General features: G+C 44.2%; 1 protein-coding gene across 3 annotated transcripts in view; it reads right to left on the reverse strand.

Annotated features, from left to right (window-relative positions):
* Positions 1-21056, reverse strand: part of dym (dymeclin) — a 712143-nt gene that overhangs the window by 465634 nt on the left and 225453 nt on the right. For all 3 annotated transcript variants that reach the window (XM_068030338.1, XM_068030330.1, XM_068030348.1), the window contains one exon: positions 17973-18115. In XM_068030338.1, the coding sequence (XP_067886439.1) occupies positions 17973-18115 (143 nt within the window). The remainder of the gene's footprint in view (positions 1-17972; positions 18116-21056) is intronic.

Below are 21056 nucleotides of genomic sequence, written 5' to 3' on the forward strand. Positions count from 1 at the left end.
GGCGCAGGCTTGGAGGGCCGAAGGGCCTGTTCCTGTGCTGTAATTATCTTTGTTCACCTTGGGACATTTTACAACGTATAAATCCAAGATGTTGTTTGTTGTTGGTATGGGGGTGGGGGGTAGGGGAGTTATTCTCACACTCAACCATGTAGCAGAGAAGACATTAAAGACCTAACCCGTGGATGCTAATCTTGTAAACTGATAGGGGCCAAATCTTTCAATTGTTTACTCTCCGGGAACACTTGTGCTCCTCTTGGTTGTAAACTTAAGAGTTACATTTTTCTGTTATGAATGTTTTAACCAAATGCAAACTGAAAGTGTCCCTGTGGTTGGAACACAATCTTATTTGTAAACAAGTCTAAATGACATATGACATTTCTCATTCTTCTTCTCCTCCCGCCACAACAGACAACAGTTGCACATAAAATGAGGAAATGGAAACTGATGAGTGCATACAATATTCCAATGAAGAAATATAATTAAAATGATAGCTGCAATAGCAGGAGTGTCAGTGCCAAACGAATTATTTACTTTCAAACTTGAACACTGATCCTGACTTACTTACACATAGAGTCAGAAAGTCAGAGTTATACAGCACAGAAACAGGCCCTTTGGCCCATTGTGTCTGTGCCGGCCATCAAGCACCTAACTACTCTAATCCCATTTTCCAGCACTTGGCCCATAGCCTTGTATGCTATGGCATTTTGAGTGCTCATCTAAATACTTCTTAAATGTTGTGAGGGTTCCTGCCTCTACCACCCCTTCAGGCAGTGTGTTCCAGATTCCAACCACCCTCTGGGTGAAAAAATGTTTCCTCAAATCCCCTCTAAACCTCCTACCCCTTACCTTAAATCTATGCCCCCTGGTTATTGACACCTCCACAAAGGGAAAAGGTTTCTTCCTATCTACCCTATCTATGCCTCTCATAATTTTATATACCTCAAATCAGGTCCCCCCTCAGCCTTCTCTGCTCTAAGGAAAAAAAACCTAGTCTATCTAGTCTCTCTTCATAGCTGAAATGCTCCAACCCAGGCAACATCCTGGTGAATCTCCTATGCACCCTCTCCAGTGCAATCACATCCTTCCTATAGTGTGGTGACCACAACTGTACACAGTACTCCAACTGTGGCCTAACTAGCATTTTATATAGCTCCATCAGAACCTCCCTGCTCTTACATTCTATGCCTCGGCTAATAAAGGCAAGTATTCCATATGCTTTCCTAACCACCTTATCTACCTGTGCTGCTGCCTTCTGTGATCTATGGAAAAGTACACCAAGATCCCTCTGACCCTCTGTACTTCCTAGGGTCCTACCTTCCATTGTATATTCTCTTGTTTTGTTAGTCCTCCTAAAATGCATCACCTCACACCTCTCAGGATTAAATTCCATTTTCCACCGCTCTGCCCATCTTACCAGCCCATCTATATCGCCCTGTAATCTAAGGCTTTCCTCCTCACTATTTACAGCACCACCAATTCTTGTGTCATCTGCGAAGTTACTGATCATACCTCCTATATTCATGTTTAAATCATTAATATACACTACAAACAGCACCGATCCCTGCGGTACACCACTGGTCACAGGCTTCCAATCGCAAAAACAACCCTCGACCATCACCCTCTGCCTCCTGCCACGCAGCCAATTTTGGATTCAATTTGCCAAACTGCCCTGGATCCCATGGGCTCTTACCTTCTTGACCAATCTCCTATACGGGACCTTATCAAAAGCCTTACTGAAGTCCATGTAGACTACATTCATTCAGCGAGCAGGAAACAGCTAGAACGGAGCCGGTGCACAAAGAGACCGGGAGACAGAGCGAGAATTCATTCAGCGAGCGGGAAACAGCGAGAGGGGAGCCGGTGCACAAAGAGACCGGGAGACAGAGCGAGAGATCACTCTGCGAGCCGGCTTACCTTCTGGGAACAGTCCAGGCGCGTCGGAGTTTTGAAAAAAAAAAGTCAACAGTGACATCACAGGAAAGCTGCAAGGTGATTGGTTGGTGAATAACAGCTGTTAGGGAATAACTCTAAATAGCTGGTTTCGTAACTAAAGTAAAGAGAAAGGACGACAGTTCTTTTTAATATAGTAGGTAGTGTTTTTTTGGGGGGGGATTCAAGGTACCTAGTGTAAATCTAATTTTTGGGTAATTTAAGGGAGCAAAAACAGAGTGAAAAATAAAACAAAGAGTGTCATCACAGGAAAAACGTAAGTTCATTGGTTGTTAAGTAACTGCTAATTTGAATTACCTATTCTAAGCTGATTTCAAATTAAAGGTGAATAGGAGAAATATTTTACAGATTAAAAACTAGAGACCAGTCGGAAATTTAAAAAAATTAAAATCTAATTAAATAAAAGAGATGCAGGGCCAGGCGATATGTTGTACCTGCATGATGTGGGAGCTGGTGGACCCCATTGTGGTTCCTAAGTGACCACATTTGTAGCAAGTGTTGGCTGCTCAAGGAACTCCGGGTCAGAGTTGATGAGCTGGAGTCTGAGCTTTGGACACTGCGACACATCAGGGAGGGGGAGAGTTACCTGGACGCTGTGTTTCAGGAGGCAGTCACACCCCTTAGATTAACTACCATGAATTCAGCCAGTGGTCAGGGACAGGACAGTGTGACTATGAGTGAGGCAGGTAGAGGGATGCAGGAGGTAGTGCTGCAGGAGCCTCAGCCAGTGTCCTTGTCCAACAGGTTCGAGATTCTTGCTCCCTGTGTGGACGAGAGCAGAGACTGTAGGAGGATGAGCAAACTGACCACAGCACCGTGGTAGAGGGAGCCGTTCAAGTTGGGGGAGAAAAGAGAAATGTAGTCGTAATCGGGATAGCATAGTTAGGGGCATAGACACTGTTCTCTGTGGCCAGCATCGAGAGTCCCGAAGGCTTTGTTGCCTACCTGGTGCCAGGGTTTGGGATATCTCATCTGGGCTGCAGAGGAACTTGGAGCGGGAGGGGAAAGATCCAGTTGTCGTGGTCCACATTGGTACCACCGATATAGGTAGAATGAGGTTAGAGGTTCTGCTGAGAGAATATCAGCAGCTAGGGGCTAAATTAAAAAGCAGAACCAAAAAGGTAATAATCTCTGGATTACTACCTGAGCCACGAGCAAATTGGCAAATAAGATTAAAGAGGTAAATGCATGGCTCAAAGATTGGTGTGGGAGAAATGGGTTCGAATTTGTGGGACATTGGCACCAGTACTGGGGAAGGAGGGAGCTGTTCTGATGGGACGGGCTCCACCTGAATCATGCTGGTACCAGAGTCCTGGGGAATTGTATAACTAGGGCTGTAGATAGGGCTTTAAACTAAATAGTGGGGGGGAGGGTTCAGTTACATGGAAAAACAGGAAGTTAAAGGAGAAGGTAGGAGTGCAGGTTAGTGGTGAGGCTGATTGTTACCAAACTGCAAGAAGTATACTGGTTAAACCAGAAGAGAGAAGTAATAAACAGGCGAATAAAACATCAGTGCTGAGGGACAGGTTAGGGGGTATAGCCCAAATAAGAGTTCTATATACAAATGTATGGAGTGTTAGAAATAAACTAGATGAACTGCAGGTGCAAATTCAAATGAAAGATTATGATGTGGAGGCCATTGCGGAGACATGGCTGCAGGATGGTCGGGACTGGGAACTAAATATACCTGGTTATAAAGTTTACAGGAGGGACGGGGAAATGGCAGAGGGGGTGGAGTAGCCTTACTGATTAGAAATATTACCTCATTGGTGAGGGAGGATATAATGAGGGGAAAGCATCCAGTGGAGACCTTATGGGTGGAATTGAGGAACGAAAAAAGGATCTAAAACTGTAATGGGTGTTGTGTACAGACCCCCTGGTAGCAGTTCTGAGGTGTTAAATTGTGTAAATGCACAAATTAGGCAAGTGTGTAACAAAGGCAGAGTAGTATTAATGGGGGATTTTAACTTACACAGATTGGGAGAGGCAGACTAGCACCTGTCAGAAAGGTAGTTAAAGGAAGTAGGTGCGAACATTGTAGATGCACTAACTATAGTCTTTCAGAGTTCCCTAGATTCAGGAGTGGTCCCTCTGGATTGGAAAGTTGCACAAGTCACTCCACTTTTTAAGAAGGGGGAAAGGGGGAACCAAGGAAATTACAGACCAGTTAGCCTAACATCTGTGGTGGGCAAGTTGCTGGAGTCTATAATCAAGGATAGGGTGACTGAACACTTAGAAAAATTTCAGTTAATCAGGGACAGCCAGCATGGATTCATGATGGGAAGGTCATGCCTGACAAATCTCACTGAATTTTTGAAGAGGTGACTAGGGTAGTGGACAGGGGAATGTCTATGGATGTTATTTATATGGACTTCCAGAAGGCATTTGATAAAGTCCCATATAAGAGACTGTTAACTAAGGTAGAAGCCCATGGAGTTGAGGGCAAATTATTGACATGGTTAGAAAGTTGGTTGAGTGGTAGGCGACAGAGAGTGGGAATAATGGGTAAGTACTCCGATTGGCAGGATGTGATTAGTGGTGTCCTGCATGGATCTGCGTTGGGGCCTCAATTATTCACATTATTCATTAATGACTTGGATGATGGCATAGTAAGTCATATATCCAAATTTGCTGATAAGAACAAAGAGCAAAGAAAATTACAGCACAGGAACAGGCCCTTCAGCCCTCCAAGCCTGCGCCGATCCAGATCCTCTATCTAAACATGATGCCTATTTTCTAAGGGTCTGTATCTTTTACTTCCTGCCCATTCATGCATCTGTCTAGATACATCTTAAAAGACGCTATCGTGCCCGCGTCTACCACCTCCGCTGGCAACGCGTTCCAGGCACCCACCACCCTCTGCGTAAAGAACTTTCCACGCATATCCCCCCTAAACCTTTCCCCTTTCACTTTGAACTCGTGACCCCTCGTAATTGAATCCCCCACTCTGGGAAAAAGCTTCTTGCTATCCAACCTGTCTATACCTCTCATGATTTTGTACACCTCAACCAGGTCCCCCCTCAACCTCCGTCTTTCTAATGAAAATAATCCTAATCTACTCAACCTCTCTTCATAGCTAGCGCCCTCCATACCAGGCAACATCCTGGTGAACCTCCTCTGCACCCTCTCCAAAGCATCCACATCCTTTTGGTAATGTGGCGACCAGAACTGCACGCAAATACAAAGTTAGGCGGCATTGTAGACAGTCTAGACGATAGCATAAAATTGCAGAGATATTGACAGACTAGGTGAGTGAGCAAAACTGTGGCAGATGGATTTCAATGCGGGCAAGTGTGAGGTTATCCACTTTGGACCAAAAAAGGATAGAGCAGGGTACTTTCTAAATGGGAAGAGGTTAAGTACAGTGGATGTCCAAAGAGACTTGGGGGTTCAGGTGCATAGATCTTTAAAATGCCACGAGCAAGTGCAGAAAATAATCAAAAAGGCTAATGGAATGCTAGCCTTTATATCTAGAGGATTGGAGTATAAAGACACAGAGGTTATGCTGCAGCTGTACAAAACCGTGGTGAGACCCCACTTGGAGTACTGTGAGCAGTTCTGGGCACCACACCTCAGGAAGGAAATATTGGCTTTGGAGGGAGTGTAATGTAGGTTTACAAGAATGATACCTGGACTACAGGGGTTAAGTTATGAGGAGAGATTACACAAATTAGGCCTGTTTTTGCTAGAATTTAGAAGGTTAAGGGGTGATCTGATCGAAATCTTCAAGATATTAACAGGAAAAGGCAGGCCAGATAAAGATAAACTATTTCCACTGGTTGGAGATTCTAAAACTAGAGGGCACAGTCTAAAGATTAGGACCAGACCATTCAGGAGAGATGTTAGGAAGCACTTCTTCACGCAAAGGGTGGTAGAGGTTTGGAACTCACTCCCACAAACAGCAGTTGAAGGCAGAACAGTTGTTAATTTTAAATCTGAGATAGATAGATTTTTGTTAAGCAAAGATATTAAGGGATATGGGCCAAAGGTAGGTCTATGGAGTTAGGCCGTGGATCAGCCTTGATCTCATTGAATGGCGGGACAAGCTTGTGGGGCTGAATGGCCTACTCCTGTTCCTATGTTCCTATCAACTGCTTTACCCTCATCTACACACCTTGTCAATTCCTTGAAAAATTCAATCAAATTTGTTAGACATGATCACCCCCTGACAAAGCTATGCTGACGCTCCTTGATTAACCCCTGCCTCTCCGAGTGGAGATTAATCCTGTCGCTCAGAATTTTTTCCAATAGTTTCCCTAGCATTGATGTTAGATTCACTGGCCTTTAATTACCTGGTTTATCCCCACAATCCTTCTTGAATAATGGTACCACATTTGCTGTCCTCCAGTCCTCTGGCACCTCTCCTGCGGCCAGAGGGGATTTGAAAATTTGTGTCCGAGCCCCTGCAATCTTCTCCCTTGCCTCACATAGCAGCCTAGGACACCATCTCATCCAAGCCTGGGGATTTATCCACTTTTAAGCTCACTAAAACTGCTAATACCTCCTCCCTTTCAATGCTAATTTGTTTAAGTTTCTCACAATTCCCCTCCCTGTTCTCTACACCTACATCGTTCTTCTCCATAGCGAACACAGATGAAAAGTAATCATTTAAAACCTCACCTCCATCCTTAGGCACCACACACAGATTGCCACTTTGGTCCCTAATGAGCCCTACTCTTTTCCTGGTTATCCTCTCGCCCTTAATATACTTATATAACATCCTAGAATTTTCCTTTATCTTGCCTGCCAGTGTTTTTTCATGCCCCCTCTTCGCTCTCCTAATTACTTTTTTTTTTTAAGTACCCCCCTACATTTTCTATACTCCTCTAGGACCTCCGCTGTTTTCAGCCCTCTGAATCTGCCATAAGCCTCCTTTTTTTCCCTCATCCAATCCTCTATATCCTTTGACATCCAGGATTCCCTGGACTTGTTGGTCCTACCCTTCACCTTTACGGGAACATGTTGGCTCTGAACTCTCTCTATTTCCTTTTTGAATGACTCTCACTGGTCTGATGTAGACATTCCTACAAGTAGCTGCTCCCAGTTCACTTTGGCCAGATCCTGTTTTATCGTATTGAAATCGGCCTTCCCCTTTACTTCCGGTCTATCTTTGTCCTTTTCCAAAACTACCTTAAATCTTAGAGTTATGGTCACTATCCCCAAAATGCTCCCCCACTGACACTTCTACCACTTGTCTGGCTTCATTCCCTAAGATTAGGTCCAGGACTGCCCCTTCTCTTGCAGGATTTTCTAGTGTTGGCTCAAAACGGTCTCCTGGATGCACTTTAAGAATTCCACCCCCTTTAAGCCTTTTGCACTAAGACCATCCCAGTTAATATTGGGGAAGTTGAAATCCCCTACTATTACCACTTATTATTTTTACACCTCTGAGGTTTGCCTACATATCTGCTCCTCTATCTCTCCCTGACTGTTTGGAGGCCTGTAGTACACTCCCAGCAAAGTGATTGCCCCCTTTTTGTTTTTACCTTCTACCCATTTGGCCTCATTTGAGGAACCTTCCAAGATATCATCCCTCCTTACTGCAGTAATTGACTCCTTGATCAATAGTGCAATGCCACCTCCCCCGTCACGCCTAAAGATTCTATACCCTGGAATATTGAGCTGCCATTCCTCAACCATGTCTCTGTGATAGCAATAATATCACGTTACAGTGCATGGATTCAATCGTCAAGTCCCTTCACTCCTCTGGAACCTCGTTTGATTACCTCACCTTCAACAACTTCTACAACATCTCCTTGAATGTCTGTCTCATCTATTACCCCTTTAAAAGACATAGTCCTAGCCAAATGATCCTCCCTCCTCCTCGAGTGCAGCAAACAAGTCAATGTGGGTAAAGATCCAAAGGAGAGAGAAACTTGGAAGTTTGAGTGGGTGTTGGAAAGACAGCTGGAGAATACTTTCTTCCTGGAGTGGAGAGTTATTGTAGAGAGGCTTGAAGTAGGCAAAGCAATATAGATGTTGTACACTGCACTGAGCAATGAACCTTCAATTAATTCAACCTTCACCCCCTCTTCTCTCTGTTCTTAATCCCTCAAATACAGGTATACTCATACCCCCATATGCCCTCAATACCAGAGAATCCTTTTCACCAAGTTTTATCCTCCATCCTCTGAACACTTCGTCATTTCCCTTGGCATCCATCTTCTCCAATCCTCTTCTTTTGTTCCCCTGATCTTGACACAATGCACGAAATGTGAGGAGGCTATTTATTTCCTTGTCTGAAAGACGGAGACCATCTGCTAAGCTGCCTCCTATCCAGAGTCCTCTAACTCGATCACCCTACAGCTTCTCCTTATGTCACTCGAGACCCTGACCAACTTCATCAACCCCATCAACCTCTACATCTTGTGCCCCACACCCTTGACCAAATTAACTCATCACGCAAATACCTCTTCCTCAACCTAGTGCTTGCCAACATAATTAATTGCACTCCCTTCAGGTTCTCTGTCCTTCCCCTTCATTCCCACCTCTTTCAAGACTGCTGTTGTCATCCACCCTCAAGCAGTCATCCTGTTCAAGTACATCATTTTGGGCGGCACAGTGGCGCAGTGGTTAGCACCGCAGCCTCACAGCTCCAGGGACCCGGGTTCGATTCCGGGTACTGCCTGTGTGGAGTTTGCAAGTTCTCCCTGTGTCTGCGTGGGTTTTCTCCGGGTGCTCCGGTTTCCTCCCACAAGCCAAAAGACTTGCAGGTTGATAGGTAAATTGGCCATTATAAATTGTCACTAGTATAGGTAGGTGGTAGGGAAATATAGGGACAGGTGGGGATGTTTGGTAGGAATAGGGGATTAGTGTAGGATTAGTATAAATGGGTGGTTGATGCTCGGCACAGACTCGGTGGGCCGAAGGGCCTGTTTCAGTGCTGTATCTCTAATCTAATCTAATCTAATCTAATCTATCACTTGCAAACTTAATGTAAAATTCTATCATATTATGGTCACACATTCCTGAAGGCTCCTTTACAACAAGATGAATTATTCCTTTTTCATTGCACAATACTAGATCTAAAATAGTCAATTCCCTCGTTGGTTCCTCAATGTACTGCTCTAGAAAACCATCTCACATGCATGCCATAACATTAGTATTAATTAGATTTACCCAGTCTATATAGAGATTGAAATCCCCCATAATTATTGTATTACTTTTGTTACATGCACATCTAATTTCCTGATTTATACTGTGATTTACATTACCACTGCTGTTTGGTGGCCTATAAGCAATTCCCACCAATGTTTTCTGCTCCTTGCTGTTGCTTAGTTCCACCCAACCTGATACTACATCTTGATCTTTAGAACTATGGTCATCTCTCACTACAGTATTAATGCCCTCTTTAATTAACAGAGCTACCCCACCACCTTTTCCCAGCTTCCTGTCCTTCCTGAACGTCATGTATCCTTGGATATTCAGGTCCCAAATTTGGTTACCTTGTAGCCACATCTCTGTCATGGTTATTAGGTCATACATATGAATTTCTATTTGAGCTGACAATTCACCAGTTTTATTGCAAATACTGCAGGTATTCAGATACAGAGCCCTTAATTCAGTTTATTTTTTCAAACTGTTTTTGCAAACTCTGACCCTATCTGCTGACACACTGAAGTTTGCAATCACTGTCCCTTCTTGCCATAGTCCTTTATTGCTACCTTGATCTACACAGTAGATACAGAGAAAATGTTCCCATTGGCAGAAGGACCGAGAAGGACCGGCTAACATCTAAAGAATTAATGCGTGGTTTACAACAAATTTACATTCCTTTGAGACACAAAAATCCAACAGGAAAGGTGATCCAACTTTGGCTAACAAGAGAAGTTAAAGATTGTATCAGATCAAAGTAAGAGGCTTATAAAATTGCCAAGTAGTAAAACATGAGGATTGGTAGCATTTTAGAATTCAGCAAAGGATGATCAAATCACTGACACAGAAAGAGAAAATAGATGAAAGTAAACTCGCGAGAAACATAAAAACAGACTGTGAAAGCTTCTATAGGTATGTAAAAAGGTAAAGATTAGCAAAGGCAAATGTGAGCCTCTTACAAGCAGAGACAGGAGAATTTATAGTGGGGAATAAGGAAATGCAGAGAACCTAAACAAAGGGAATATACAATGGATGGTAGGACCCTAGGAAGTACAGAAGGTCAAAGGGACCTTGGTGTACTTGTCCATAGATCACTGAAGGCAGCAGCACAAGTAGATAAGGTGGTTAGGAAGGCATATGGGATACTTGCCTTTATTAGCTGAGGCATAGAATACAAGAGCAGGGAGGTTATGATGGAAATGTATAAAACGCTAGTACGGCCACAGCTGGAGTACTGTGTACAGTTCTGGGCACCACATTATAGGAAGGATGTGATTGCACTGAAGAGAGTGCAGAGGAGATTCACCAGGATGTTGCCTGGGCTGGAGCATTTCAGCTATGAAGAGAGACTAAAAAGGCTTGGGTTCTTTTCCTTAGAGCAGAGAAGGCTGAGGGGGGACCTGATTGAGGTATACAATATGAGGGGCATTGATAGGATAGGAAGAAACTTTTTCCCTTAGCAGAGGGGTCAATAACCAGGGGGTATAGATTTAAGGTAAGGGGCAGGAGGTTTAGAGGGGAGTTGAGGAAAAAAAATTTCACCCAGAGGGTGGTTGGAATTTGGAACACACTGCCTGAAGAGGTGGTAGAGGCAGGAAACCTTACAACATATAAGAAGTATTTAGATGAGCACTTGAAACGCCATAGCATACAAGGCTACGGCCAAGTGCTGGAAAATGGGATAAGAATAGGTAGGTGCTTGATGGCCAGCACAGACACGATGAGCCGAAGGGCCTGTTTCTGTGCTGTTCGATTCTATGACTCTATACTTTGTGTCTGTCTTCAAGGAGGAAAATACTAAAAACCTCCCAGAAATACTAGAGGGCCAAGGGACTAAGGAGAATGAGAAACTGAAAGAAATTAGTGTTAGTAAATAAGTAGTACTGGAGAAATTAACGGGACTGAAAGTTTTTAAGTCCCCTAGACCCGATCATCTACATCCCAGAGTGTTGAAAGAGGTGGCTGTAGAGATAGTGGATGCATTGGTGATCATCTTTCAAACTTCTGGAACAGTTTCTGAACATTGGAAGATAGCAAATGTAACCCAACTATTTAAGAAAGGAGGGAGAGAGAAAACAGGGAACTACAAACCTCTTAGCCAGACATCAGTAGTAGGGAAAATGCTAAATCTATTATAAAGGATGTTATAACTGAAAATAATGGTAGGATTGGGCAGAGTCAACATGGATTTATGAAAGGGAAATCATGTTTGACATGGCTTGTAACTGGCAGAATAGATAAGGGGGAACCAGTGGATGTGGTGTATTTGGATTTTTAGAAGACTTTCGATAAGGTCCGACACAGGAAGTTAGTAAGCAAAATTGGAACACGTGGAATTGGGGGTAATATACTGGCAGGGATTTTTTTCTCTTTGTTCATTCGTGGGATGTGGGCGTTGCTGGCTCAACCAGCATTTATTGCCCATTTGATTGAGAATTGGTTAATGGTTAGAAAACAGAGTGGGAATAAACAGGTCATTCTCAGGTTGGTAGGCTGTGACTACTGGGGTACTGGAAGGATCAGTGCTTGGGTCCCAGCTATTGACAATCCATATCAATGATTTGGATATGGGAACGAAATGTAATAATTCCAAGTTTGATGGCACAAAATTAGGTAGGAATGTGAGTTGTGAGGAGGATGCAAAGAAGCTTCAGGGAATTTAGGCAGGCTAAGTGAGTGGGCAAGGACATGGCAGATGGAATATAATGTGGAAAATTGTGAAGTTTCCACCTTGGCAGGAAAAACAGAAATGCAAAGTATTTGTTAGATGGTGAGAGATTGGGAAATGTTAATGTCTAAAGGGATCTGTGTGCCCTTGTCCATAAGTTACTGAAGGCTAACATGCAGGTGCAGCAAGTAATTAGGAAGGAAAATGGTACATTGGCCTTTATTGCAAGAGGATGAGAGTACAGAAGTAAAGAAGTTTTGCTGGACTGAATAGAGCCTTGGTGACACCGCACCTGAAGTATTGTATACTGTTTTATTCTCCTTACCTAAGGTAGGATACATTTTCCATAGAGGGAGTGTAATGAAGGTCTACCATACTGATTCCTGGCATGGAGGGACTGTCCTATGAGCAGAGATTGAGGAAACAGTGCCTATATTCTCTAGAGTTTAGAACAATGAGGGGTGATTTCACTGAAGCAGACAAAATTCTTACAGGGCTTGAGAAGGTTAATGCAGGAAGGATGTTTCCCCTGGCTGGGGGGGTATCTAGAACGGGGAGGCGGTGGCGTAGTGGTCTTATCACTGGACTAGTAACCCAGAGACCCAGGGTATTGCTCTGGAGATAAAAACAAGAAATGCTGGAACCACTCAGCAGGTCTGGCAGCATCTGTGGAAAGAGAAGCAGAGTTAACGTTTCGGGTCAGTGACCCTTTTTCGGAACGAGCAAATATTTGCTAGTTCTGAAGAAGGGTCACTGACCCGAAACGTTAACTCTGCTTCTCTTTCCACAGATGCTGCCAGACCTGCTGAGTGGTTCCAGCATTTCTTGTTTTCATTTCAGATTTCCAGCATCGGCAGTATTTTGCTTTTATTGCTCTGGAGACATGGGTTCAAATCCCACCACAGCAGAAGGTGGAATTTGAATTTAATTAATAAATCTGGAATTAAAAGCAAGTCTAATGATGGCCATGAAACCATTGCCGATTGTTGTAAAAACCCATATGGTTCACTAATGTCCTTTAGGGAAGGAAATCTGCTGTCCTTACCTGGTCTGGCTTACATGTGACTCCAGACCCACAGTGATGTGCTTAACTCTTACATGCCCTCTGAAATGGCCTAGCAAGCCACTCAGTTGTACCTAACCGCTACGAAGTGAATGAAAAGGAATGAAACCGGACAGACCACCCGGCATTGACCTCGGCACCGGAAACGACAACGGCAAACCCAGCCCTGTCGACCCTTCAAAGTCCTCCTTACTAACATCTGGGAGCTTGTGCCAAAGTTGAGAGAGCTGTCTCACAGACTAGTCAAGCAACAGCCTGACACAGTCATACTCACGGAATCATATCTGACAGACAATGTCCCAGACACTGCAATCACTATCCCTGGGTATGTCCTGTCCCACCGGCAGGACAGACCCAGCAGAGGTGGCGGGACAGTGCTCTACAGTAGGGAGGCAGTTGCCCTGGGAGTCCTCAACATCAACTCCAGACCCCATGAAGTCTCATGGCATCAGGTCAAACATGGGCAAGGTAATCTCCTACTGATTACCACCTACCGCCCTTCCTCAGCTGATGAGTCAGTACTCCTCCATGTTGAACACCATTTGGAGGAAGCATTGAGGGTGGCAAGGGCACAGAATGTACTCTGGGTGGGGGACTTCAATGTCTATCACCAAGAGTGGCTCAGTAGCACCACTACTGACTGAGCTGGCCGAGTACTAAAGGACATAGCTGCTAGACTGGGTCTGCGGCAGGTGGTGGGGAGAACCAACATGAGGGAAAAACATACTTGACGTTGTCCTCACCAATCTGCCTGCCGCAGATGCTTCTGTCCATGACCGTTATGGTAGGAGTGACCACCGCACTGTCCTTGTGGAGACGAAGTCCCGCCTTCACATTGAGGATACCGTCCATCGTGTTGTGTGGCACTGTCGCCGTGCTAAATGGGATAGATTTCGAACAGATCTAGCAATGCAAAGCTGGGCAACCATGAGGTGCTGTGGGCCATCAGCAACAGCAGAATTGTACTCGACCACAATCTGTAACCTCATGGCCCGGCATATTCCCCACTCTACCATTACCATCAAGCCAGGAGACCAACCCTGGTTCAATGAAGAGTGCGGGAGAGCATGCCAGGAGCAGCACCAGGCATACCTCAAAATGAGGTGGCAACCTGGTGAAGCTACAACCCAGGACGACTTGCATGCCAAACTGAATAAGCAGCATGCAATAGACAGAGCTAAGCGATCCCATAACCAACGGATCAGATCTAAGCTCTGCAGTCCTGCCACATCCAGTCGTGAATGGTGGTGGACAATTAAACAACTAACTGGAGGAGGTGGCTCCACAAATATCCCCATCCTCAACAATGTGGGAGCCCTGCACATCAGTGCGAAAGATAAGGTTGAAGCATTTGAAACAATCTTCAGCCAGAAGTGCCGAGTTGATGATCCATCTCGGGCCCCTCCTGAAGTCCCCTGCATTACAGATGCCAGACTTCTGCCAATTCGATTCACTCCACGTGATATCAAGAAACGACTGAAGACACTGGATACTGCAAAGGCTATGGATCCTGACAATATTCCAGCAATCGTACTGATGGCCTGTGCTCCAGAACTTGCCGCACCCCTAGCCAAGCTCTTCCAGTATAGCTACAACACTGGCATCGACCCAGCGATGTGGAAAATTGCCCAGGTATGTCCTGTACACAGTGGCGCAGTGGTTAGCACTGCAGCCTCACAGCTCCAGCGACCCGGGTTCAATTCTGGGTACTGCCTGTGTGGAGTTTGCAAGTTCTCCCTGTGTCCGCGTGAGTTTCCTCCGGGTGCTCCGGTTTCCTCCCACATGCCAAAGACTTGCAGGTTGATAGGTTAATTGGCCATTATAAATTGTCCCTAGTATAGGTAGATGGGATGGACAGGTGGGAATGTGGTAGGGATATGGAATTAGTGTAGGATTAGTATAAGTGGGTGGTTGATGGTCGGCACAGACTCGGTGGGCCGAAGGGCCTGTTTCAGTGCTGTATCTCTAAACTAAACTAAACAAAAAGCAGGACAAGTCCAACCCGGCCAATTACCGCCCCATCAGTCAACTCTCAATCATCAGTAAAGTGATGGAAGGTGTCATCAACAGTGCCATCAAGCAGCACTTTGGGTTTGGGTTCCGCCAGGGTCACTCAGCTCCTGACCTCATTACAGCCTTGGTTCAAACATGGACAAAAGAGCTGAACTTAAGAGCGGAGGTGAGAATGACTGCCCATGACAGCAAGGCAGCATTTGACCGAGTGTGCATTAAGGAGCCCTAGCAAAACTGGAGTCAATGGGAATTAGGGGGAAAACCCTCCACTGGTTGAAGTCATACCTAGCACAAAGGAAGATGGCTGTGGTTGTTGGAGGTCAATCATCTGAGCTCCAGGACATCAATGCACGAGTTCCTCAGGGTAGTGTCCTAGGCCCAACCATCTTCAGCTGCTTCATCAATGACCTTCCTTCAATCAGAAGGTCAGAAGTGGGGATGTTTGCTGATGATTGCACAATGTTCCGCACCATTCGCAACTCCTCAAATACTGAAGCAGTCCATGTAGAAATGCAGAAAGACCTGACAATATCCAGGCTGATAAGTGGCAAGTCACATTTGTGCCACACAAGTGCCTGGCAATGACCATCTCCAACAAGAGAGAATCTAACCATCTCCCCTTGACATTCAATGGCATTACAATTGCTGAAACCCCCATTATCAACATCCTCGGGGTTACCATTGACCAGAAACTGAACTGGAGTAGCCATATAAATACCGTGGCTACAAGAGCAGGTCAGAGGTTAGGAATTCTGTGGCGAGTAACTCACCTCCTGACCCCCCAAAGCCTGTCCACCAACTGCAAGGCACAAGTCAGGAGTGTGATGGAATACTCTCCACTTGCCTGGATGGGTGCAGCTCCAACAACACTCAAGAAGCTCGACACCATCCAGAACAAAGTAGCCCACTTGATTGGCACACCATCCACAAACATTCACTCCCTCCACCACCGACGCACAGCGGCAGCAGTGTGTACCATCTACAAAATGCACTGCAGTAACACACCAAGGCTCCTTCAACAGCACCTTCCAAACCCGCGACCTCTACCACCTCAAAGGACAAGAGCAACAGATGCATGGGAACATCATCCCCTGCAAGTTCCCCTCCAAGTCACATACCATCCTGACTTGGAACTTTATCGCCATACCTTCACCGTCGCTGGGTCAAAATCCTGGAACTCCCTTCCTAACAGCACTGTGGGTGTACCTACCTCACATGGACTGCAGCGGTTCAAGAAGGCAGCTCACCACCACCTTCTCAAGGGCAATTAGGGATGGGTAATAAGAACAAAGAACAGTCCAGCACAGGAAGAGGCCATTCGGCCCGCCAATCTTGATGCCTGCTGAAACTAACACCTTCTGCACTTCCGGGGCCCATATCCCTCTATTCCCTTCCTATTCATCTATTTGTCAAGATGCCTCTTAAACGTCGCTATCGTATCTGCTTCCACCACCTCCCCTGGCAGCAAGTTCCAGGCACTCACCACCCTCTGTGTAAAAAAACTTGCCTCGCACATCCCCTCTAAACTTTGCCCCTCGCACCTTAAACCTATGTCCCCTAGTAACTGACTCTTCCACCCTGGGAAAAAGCTTCTGACTATCCACTCTGTCCATGCCGCTCATAACTTTGTAAACCTCTATCATGTCGCCCCTCCACCTCCGTCGTTCCAGTGAAAACAATCCGAGTTTTTCCAACCTCTCCTCATAGCTAATGCCCTCCAGACCAGGCAACATTCTGGTAAACCTCCTCTGTACCCTCTCCAAAGCCTCCACGTCCTTCTGGTAGTGTGGCGACCAGAATTGCACGCAATATTCCAAGTGTGGCCTAACTAAGGTTCTGTACAGCTGCAACATGACTTGTCAATTTTATACTCTATGCCCCAACCGATGAAGGCAAGCATGCCGTATGCCTTCTTGACTACCTTATTCACCTGCGTTGCCACTTTCAGTGACCTGTGGACCTGTACGCCCAGATCTCTCTGCCTGTCAATACTCCTAAGGGTTCTGCCATTTACTGTATACTTCCCACCTGCATTAGACCTTCCAAAATGCATTACCTCACATTTGTCCGGATTAAACTCCATCTGCCATTTCTCCGCCCAAGTCTCCAACCGATCTATATCCTGCTGTATCCTCTGACAATCCTCATCATTATCCGCAACTTCACCAACCTTTGTGTCGTCCGCAAACTTACTAATCAGACCAGCTATATTTTCCTCCAAATCATTTATATATACTACAAACAGCAAAGGTCCCAGCACTGATCCCTGCGGAACACCACTGGTCACATCCCTCCATTCAGAAAAACACCCATCCACTGTTACCCTCTGTCTTCTGTGACTGAGCCAGTTCTGTATCCATCTTGCCAGCTCACCTCTGATCCTGTGTGACTTCACCATTTGCACCAATCTGCCATGCGGGACCTTGTCAAAGGCTTTACTAAAGTCCATATAGACAACATCCACCGCCCTTCCCTCATCAATCATCTTCGTCACTTCCTCAAAAAACTCAATCAAATTAGTAAGACACGACCTCCCCTTCACAAAACCATGCTGTCTCTCCTTAATAAGTTCGTTTGTTTCAAATGTGAGTAAATCCTGTCCTGAAGAATCCTCTCTAATAGTTTCCCTACCACTGACGTAAGGCCTATAATTTCCTGGATTATCCTTACCACCCTTCTTAAACAAAGGAACAACATTGGCTATTCTCCAGTCCTGTGGGACCTCACCTGTAGCCAATGGGGATGCAAAGCTGGCATAGCCAGCGACGCCCACATCCCATGAATGAATAAAAAAAAAACCAGGGGACAGAGTCACAAAATAAGAGGTAGGCCATTTAGAACTGGGATGAGGAGAAATTTCTTCACTCAAAGGGTGATGAATTTCTGGAATTCTCTGCCCCAGAGGGCTGTGGGGGCTCAGTCATTGAGTATGTTCAAGATAAAAATTGAGAGATTTCTAGATATTAAAGATATCAAGGGATAGTGCAGAAAAATGGCATTGAGGAAGATGACCAGCCATGATATGGTTGAATGGCAGAGCAGGCTCAAGGGGCTGAATGGCCTACCCCTGCTCTTATTTCCTATGTTCCTCTGGTCTCCTATTGTGCTGCAACAATTCTATGATTCCTTTCTATTTTATAAATACATACTTATACCTCCTATAATCAAACACCACGTACTTACATGCCACACCAGATGCTAAGCCATATAGCAATCCACTTCCCTCAGATGTCTGCTGCAAAACCTGAGTCCCTGGAGGTGGGCACTTCTCTTGTCTAATGAAGTTGTAAAGTAATGTTTTTACAATTCTGCTGGTATACTGAAGGCTGTGAAAAGAAGAAAAAAACGAAAAGCTCAAATATGTATCACTAATAATTCCTATCTATTACTACCATAAAAACAGTGGCCTGGAGTTTCTGCTGGGTTGCGCCCAGAATCGCCCAAACTAGTGCAAAAGATCAAGGAATTTCAAACGCAAATTACATCCAGTACAAACAGAGTTTCCACAATCTTTTGTACTAGTTTAAAACATCATGCTGGAACCCAGCCTCGCCCACAATATCAGCCACGCATCCAATCAAATTAATCAAACATGCGAGTTTCTGCTAATTGTGCCCACTGGCAGGCATTCGAGGAGCCTCTTTAAATTAATAGGCACCTTTTTTAAAGTTTTTACTTTTTTAATTTACTAAAAATCTAATTACTGTACACTAATATAACTATTTCATGGTTCTGTATAAATCATTTTCAGCCATTTAAAATCTTGTAACTCTCAGATGGTGAACTGGACTGATTGAAAATGCTTATTTTTTTGTGATAAACCCATTTTCAGCTGGATGAATAAAACACCAAGTTACCACTCAAATATAACTGGGAAGATTTTTGATGCAAATTTTTTTAAAAATACATTCTAAAAGGCTGCCCAGATGTGCTGGTCCATGGAAGATTTTACATTCAGCAATAAGTAATTAAGTTTGACCGGAAACCTGAGCAAACAATTAGTGTGGCAAAACTATCGCAATTTGCACATGGATTGCCAATTGTGTCGAAAGTGGAAAGTCTTGGCCAGTATGTCAACACTCCAGACATCATAGCACTATATAATGCAAACTGCTGTATCACACTTAAGTGATAACTTAGCTAGTATGACTGCAGCTTAATTAACTGTCCCACAAAAGAATCCAGTGTTCTTTTCTGAAACCTGACCTGTAACCTCTCCAAACATTAACTGCAAGAATGCAGAGTAATTATCCTTGCAACATAAAGCCATATTTAGCACTGTTTAATATTCCCGCTGTTATCAAACAGCTCATTCTCTAACTTTGATAAACAGAGCAGCTTAAATTAAAACTTTTCAGTGACTACAACTGGCTGAACAACATTCAGCAGTACACATTCACCTGCAACATCCTCTTTTACAGAGTACAGGTGATTTTTTTCCCAGACAGGTCGTAAGTGAGAAATAATTGATAATGCCCAAACAGTTGATTTTTTTGATGAAGTATTGAACTCTTCAAAGGGAAAGCAATCTGGACTTTGGCCTTTGGAAATGCCACTCTACAACTATCCGAGTTGGGTAAACGCAGTCTAGAATGAATGGATCTCGCTCCTTCTCTCTCCCTCTGTCTAACCCTCCTTTTAAGAAAATAAGCAATCTCTACTTTGATCTTCACAAAATGCCATTGTTGAGATCAGGAACCCACTGAAGAGGAAACCACCAACGTACGGTGTTACTCCCAAGTTGACTTTTTGTATACATGGTATTGCCCACCATAATCTTCAGTGGACAGCACATTGCGATTCTTTCGCTGAAGATTTATTGTCCTTCTTTAAGGAAAGGGTAAATCATAGTAGCAGAATTCTACTGCTGACTTGAAGTGATTTGGTATTATAATAATGTTAGCATTTAACCTTTGATAAGGTTTGATTCGAAGTTTATGTAGGATGGAGGACCAGGTAGTATATGATCAGTGCTGAACAACACAGAATCAAAGACAAGCTTGTGCTTAACTGATTCATATGGTTGAACAGGTCCTTATTAGTTTCTCCTTATATGGAGTGGTTTTTAATTTTTGCTATAACTGCAATAAAAAGAAAACCCTGCATTTATATAGCGCCTTTCACAACCCCAGGACATCCCCAAAGCATTTCAAAGCCCATGACGTTCTTTTGAAGTGTAGTCACTGTTGTAATTTCGGAAACAAGACAGCCAATTTACGCAAACTCCCACAAATAGTAATGTGATAATGATCAGATAATCTGTTTTTGTGATGTTGGTTGGCGAATACCAGAACACTGAGGATAACTCTCCTGCTCTTCTTTGAAATAGTGCCACAGGATCTTTTATGTCCACCAAATGTAGAGGCCTAATGTAAACATGCCGATAGTTATGTAAGAGAAAGGTATAAGTAGCAAAGTGTAGTGAAAGTTTATTTGCAAAGGCTTTGATCAACCTAAAACTGAGTTCAGAACTGTAATACATTTGAATCCCAATCATTAGCTATCGATTTAAGAATAGATAGAACATCTAATCATTCATAAATCCACCCTCTAACATTCATGTTTTGGAAGCTAACAAATAAAACCCTTAAACATCAAATTCATCGTTTGTGTTAATATTTTAGAGGTCAATTTTAGTTTTGGGGAATTAAATATGAGCTGTAAGAACTTCAAAAGGTTGCAGACCACCCAGGATTTAAATTTCAAAGATCTCTCCATGAGTGCTTACAAAGACGCAGTGATGTGAAAGTCATAAAACAGGAGATGGGCTTGATTAGTTGGGAGTTGAAGCCAGAAAGTCTGAAAGGGATTGTTCTGTCATTGCTAGCAATATCAATTATTCATGTGGGTATCAAAAAATATGAAAGATGTTTTAGGAGTTGGAGGTAATTAGTTTAAATTGTTATCTGGGACATCCCACATGTACCACTGGCTGTGGGGATAGATGGTGCAGGGGGTCCCTGTTGGTCAGGTGTTTTTTTTAAATCTCTGTCTGTGTCAGTAAGCACAGTCAGTTGGCTTTTGAAGCTGCTGGACTCAGGAGCAAAGTGGCCATCAGGAACCAAGGGTGCTTCTGTTTTGAGCAAGGTCCATGCTCAAGCTGGAAATCCAGGTTCGAGAGGCGCTCAGAGTGTTGGAGGATTGCCCAGCTGGATGCTGGCAGAAGAATCCCCATAAGATCTCAAACCCCACAAGACAACTGAGAAATTAAGGAAAATCAAAGTGAATTCCTACACTTTGGATTGGTCACAAGAGAAGTGAACAAAC

Source organism: Heterodontus francisci, chromosome 1, assembly GCF_036365525.1.
Source record: "Heterodontus francisci isolate sHetFra1 chromosome 1, sHetFra1.hap1, whole genome shotgun sequence".
Lineage (NCBI taxonomy): Eukaryota > Metazoa > Chordata > Chondrichthyes > Heterodontiformes > Heterodontidae > Heterodontus > Heterodontus francisci.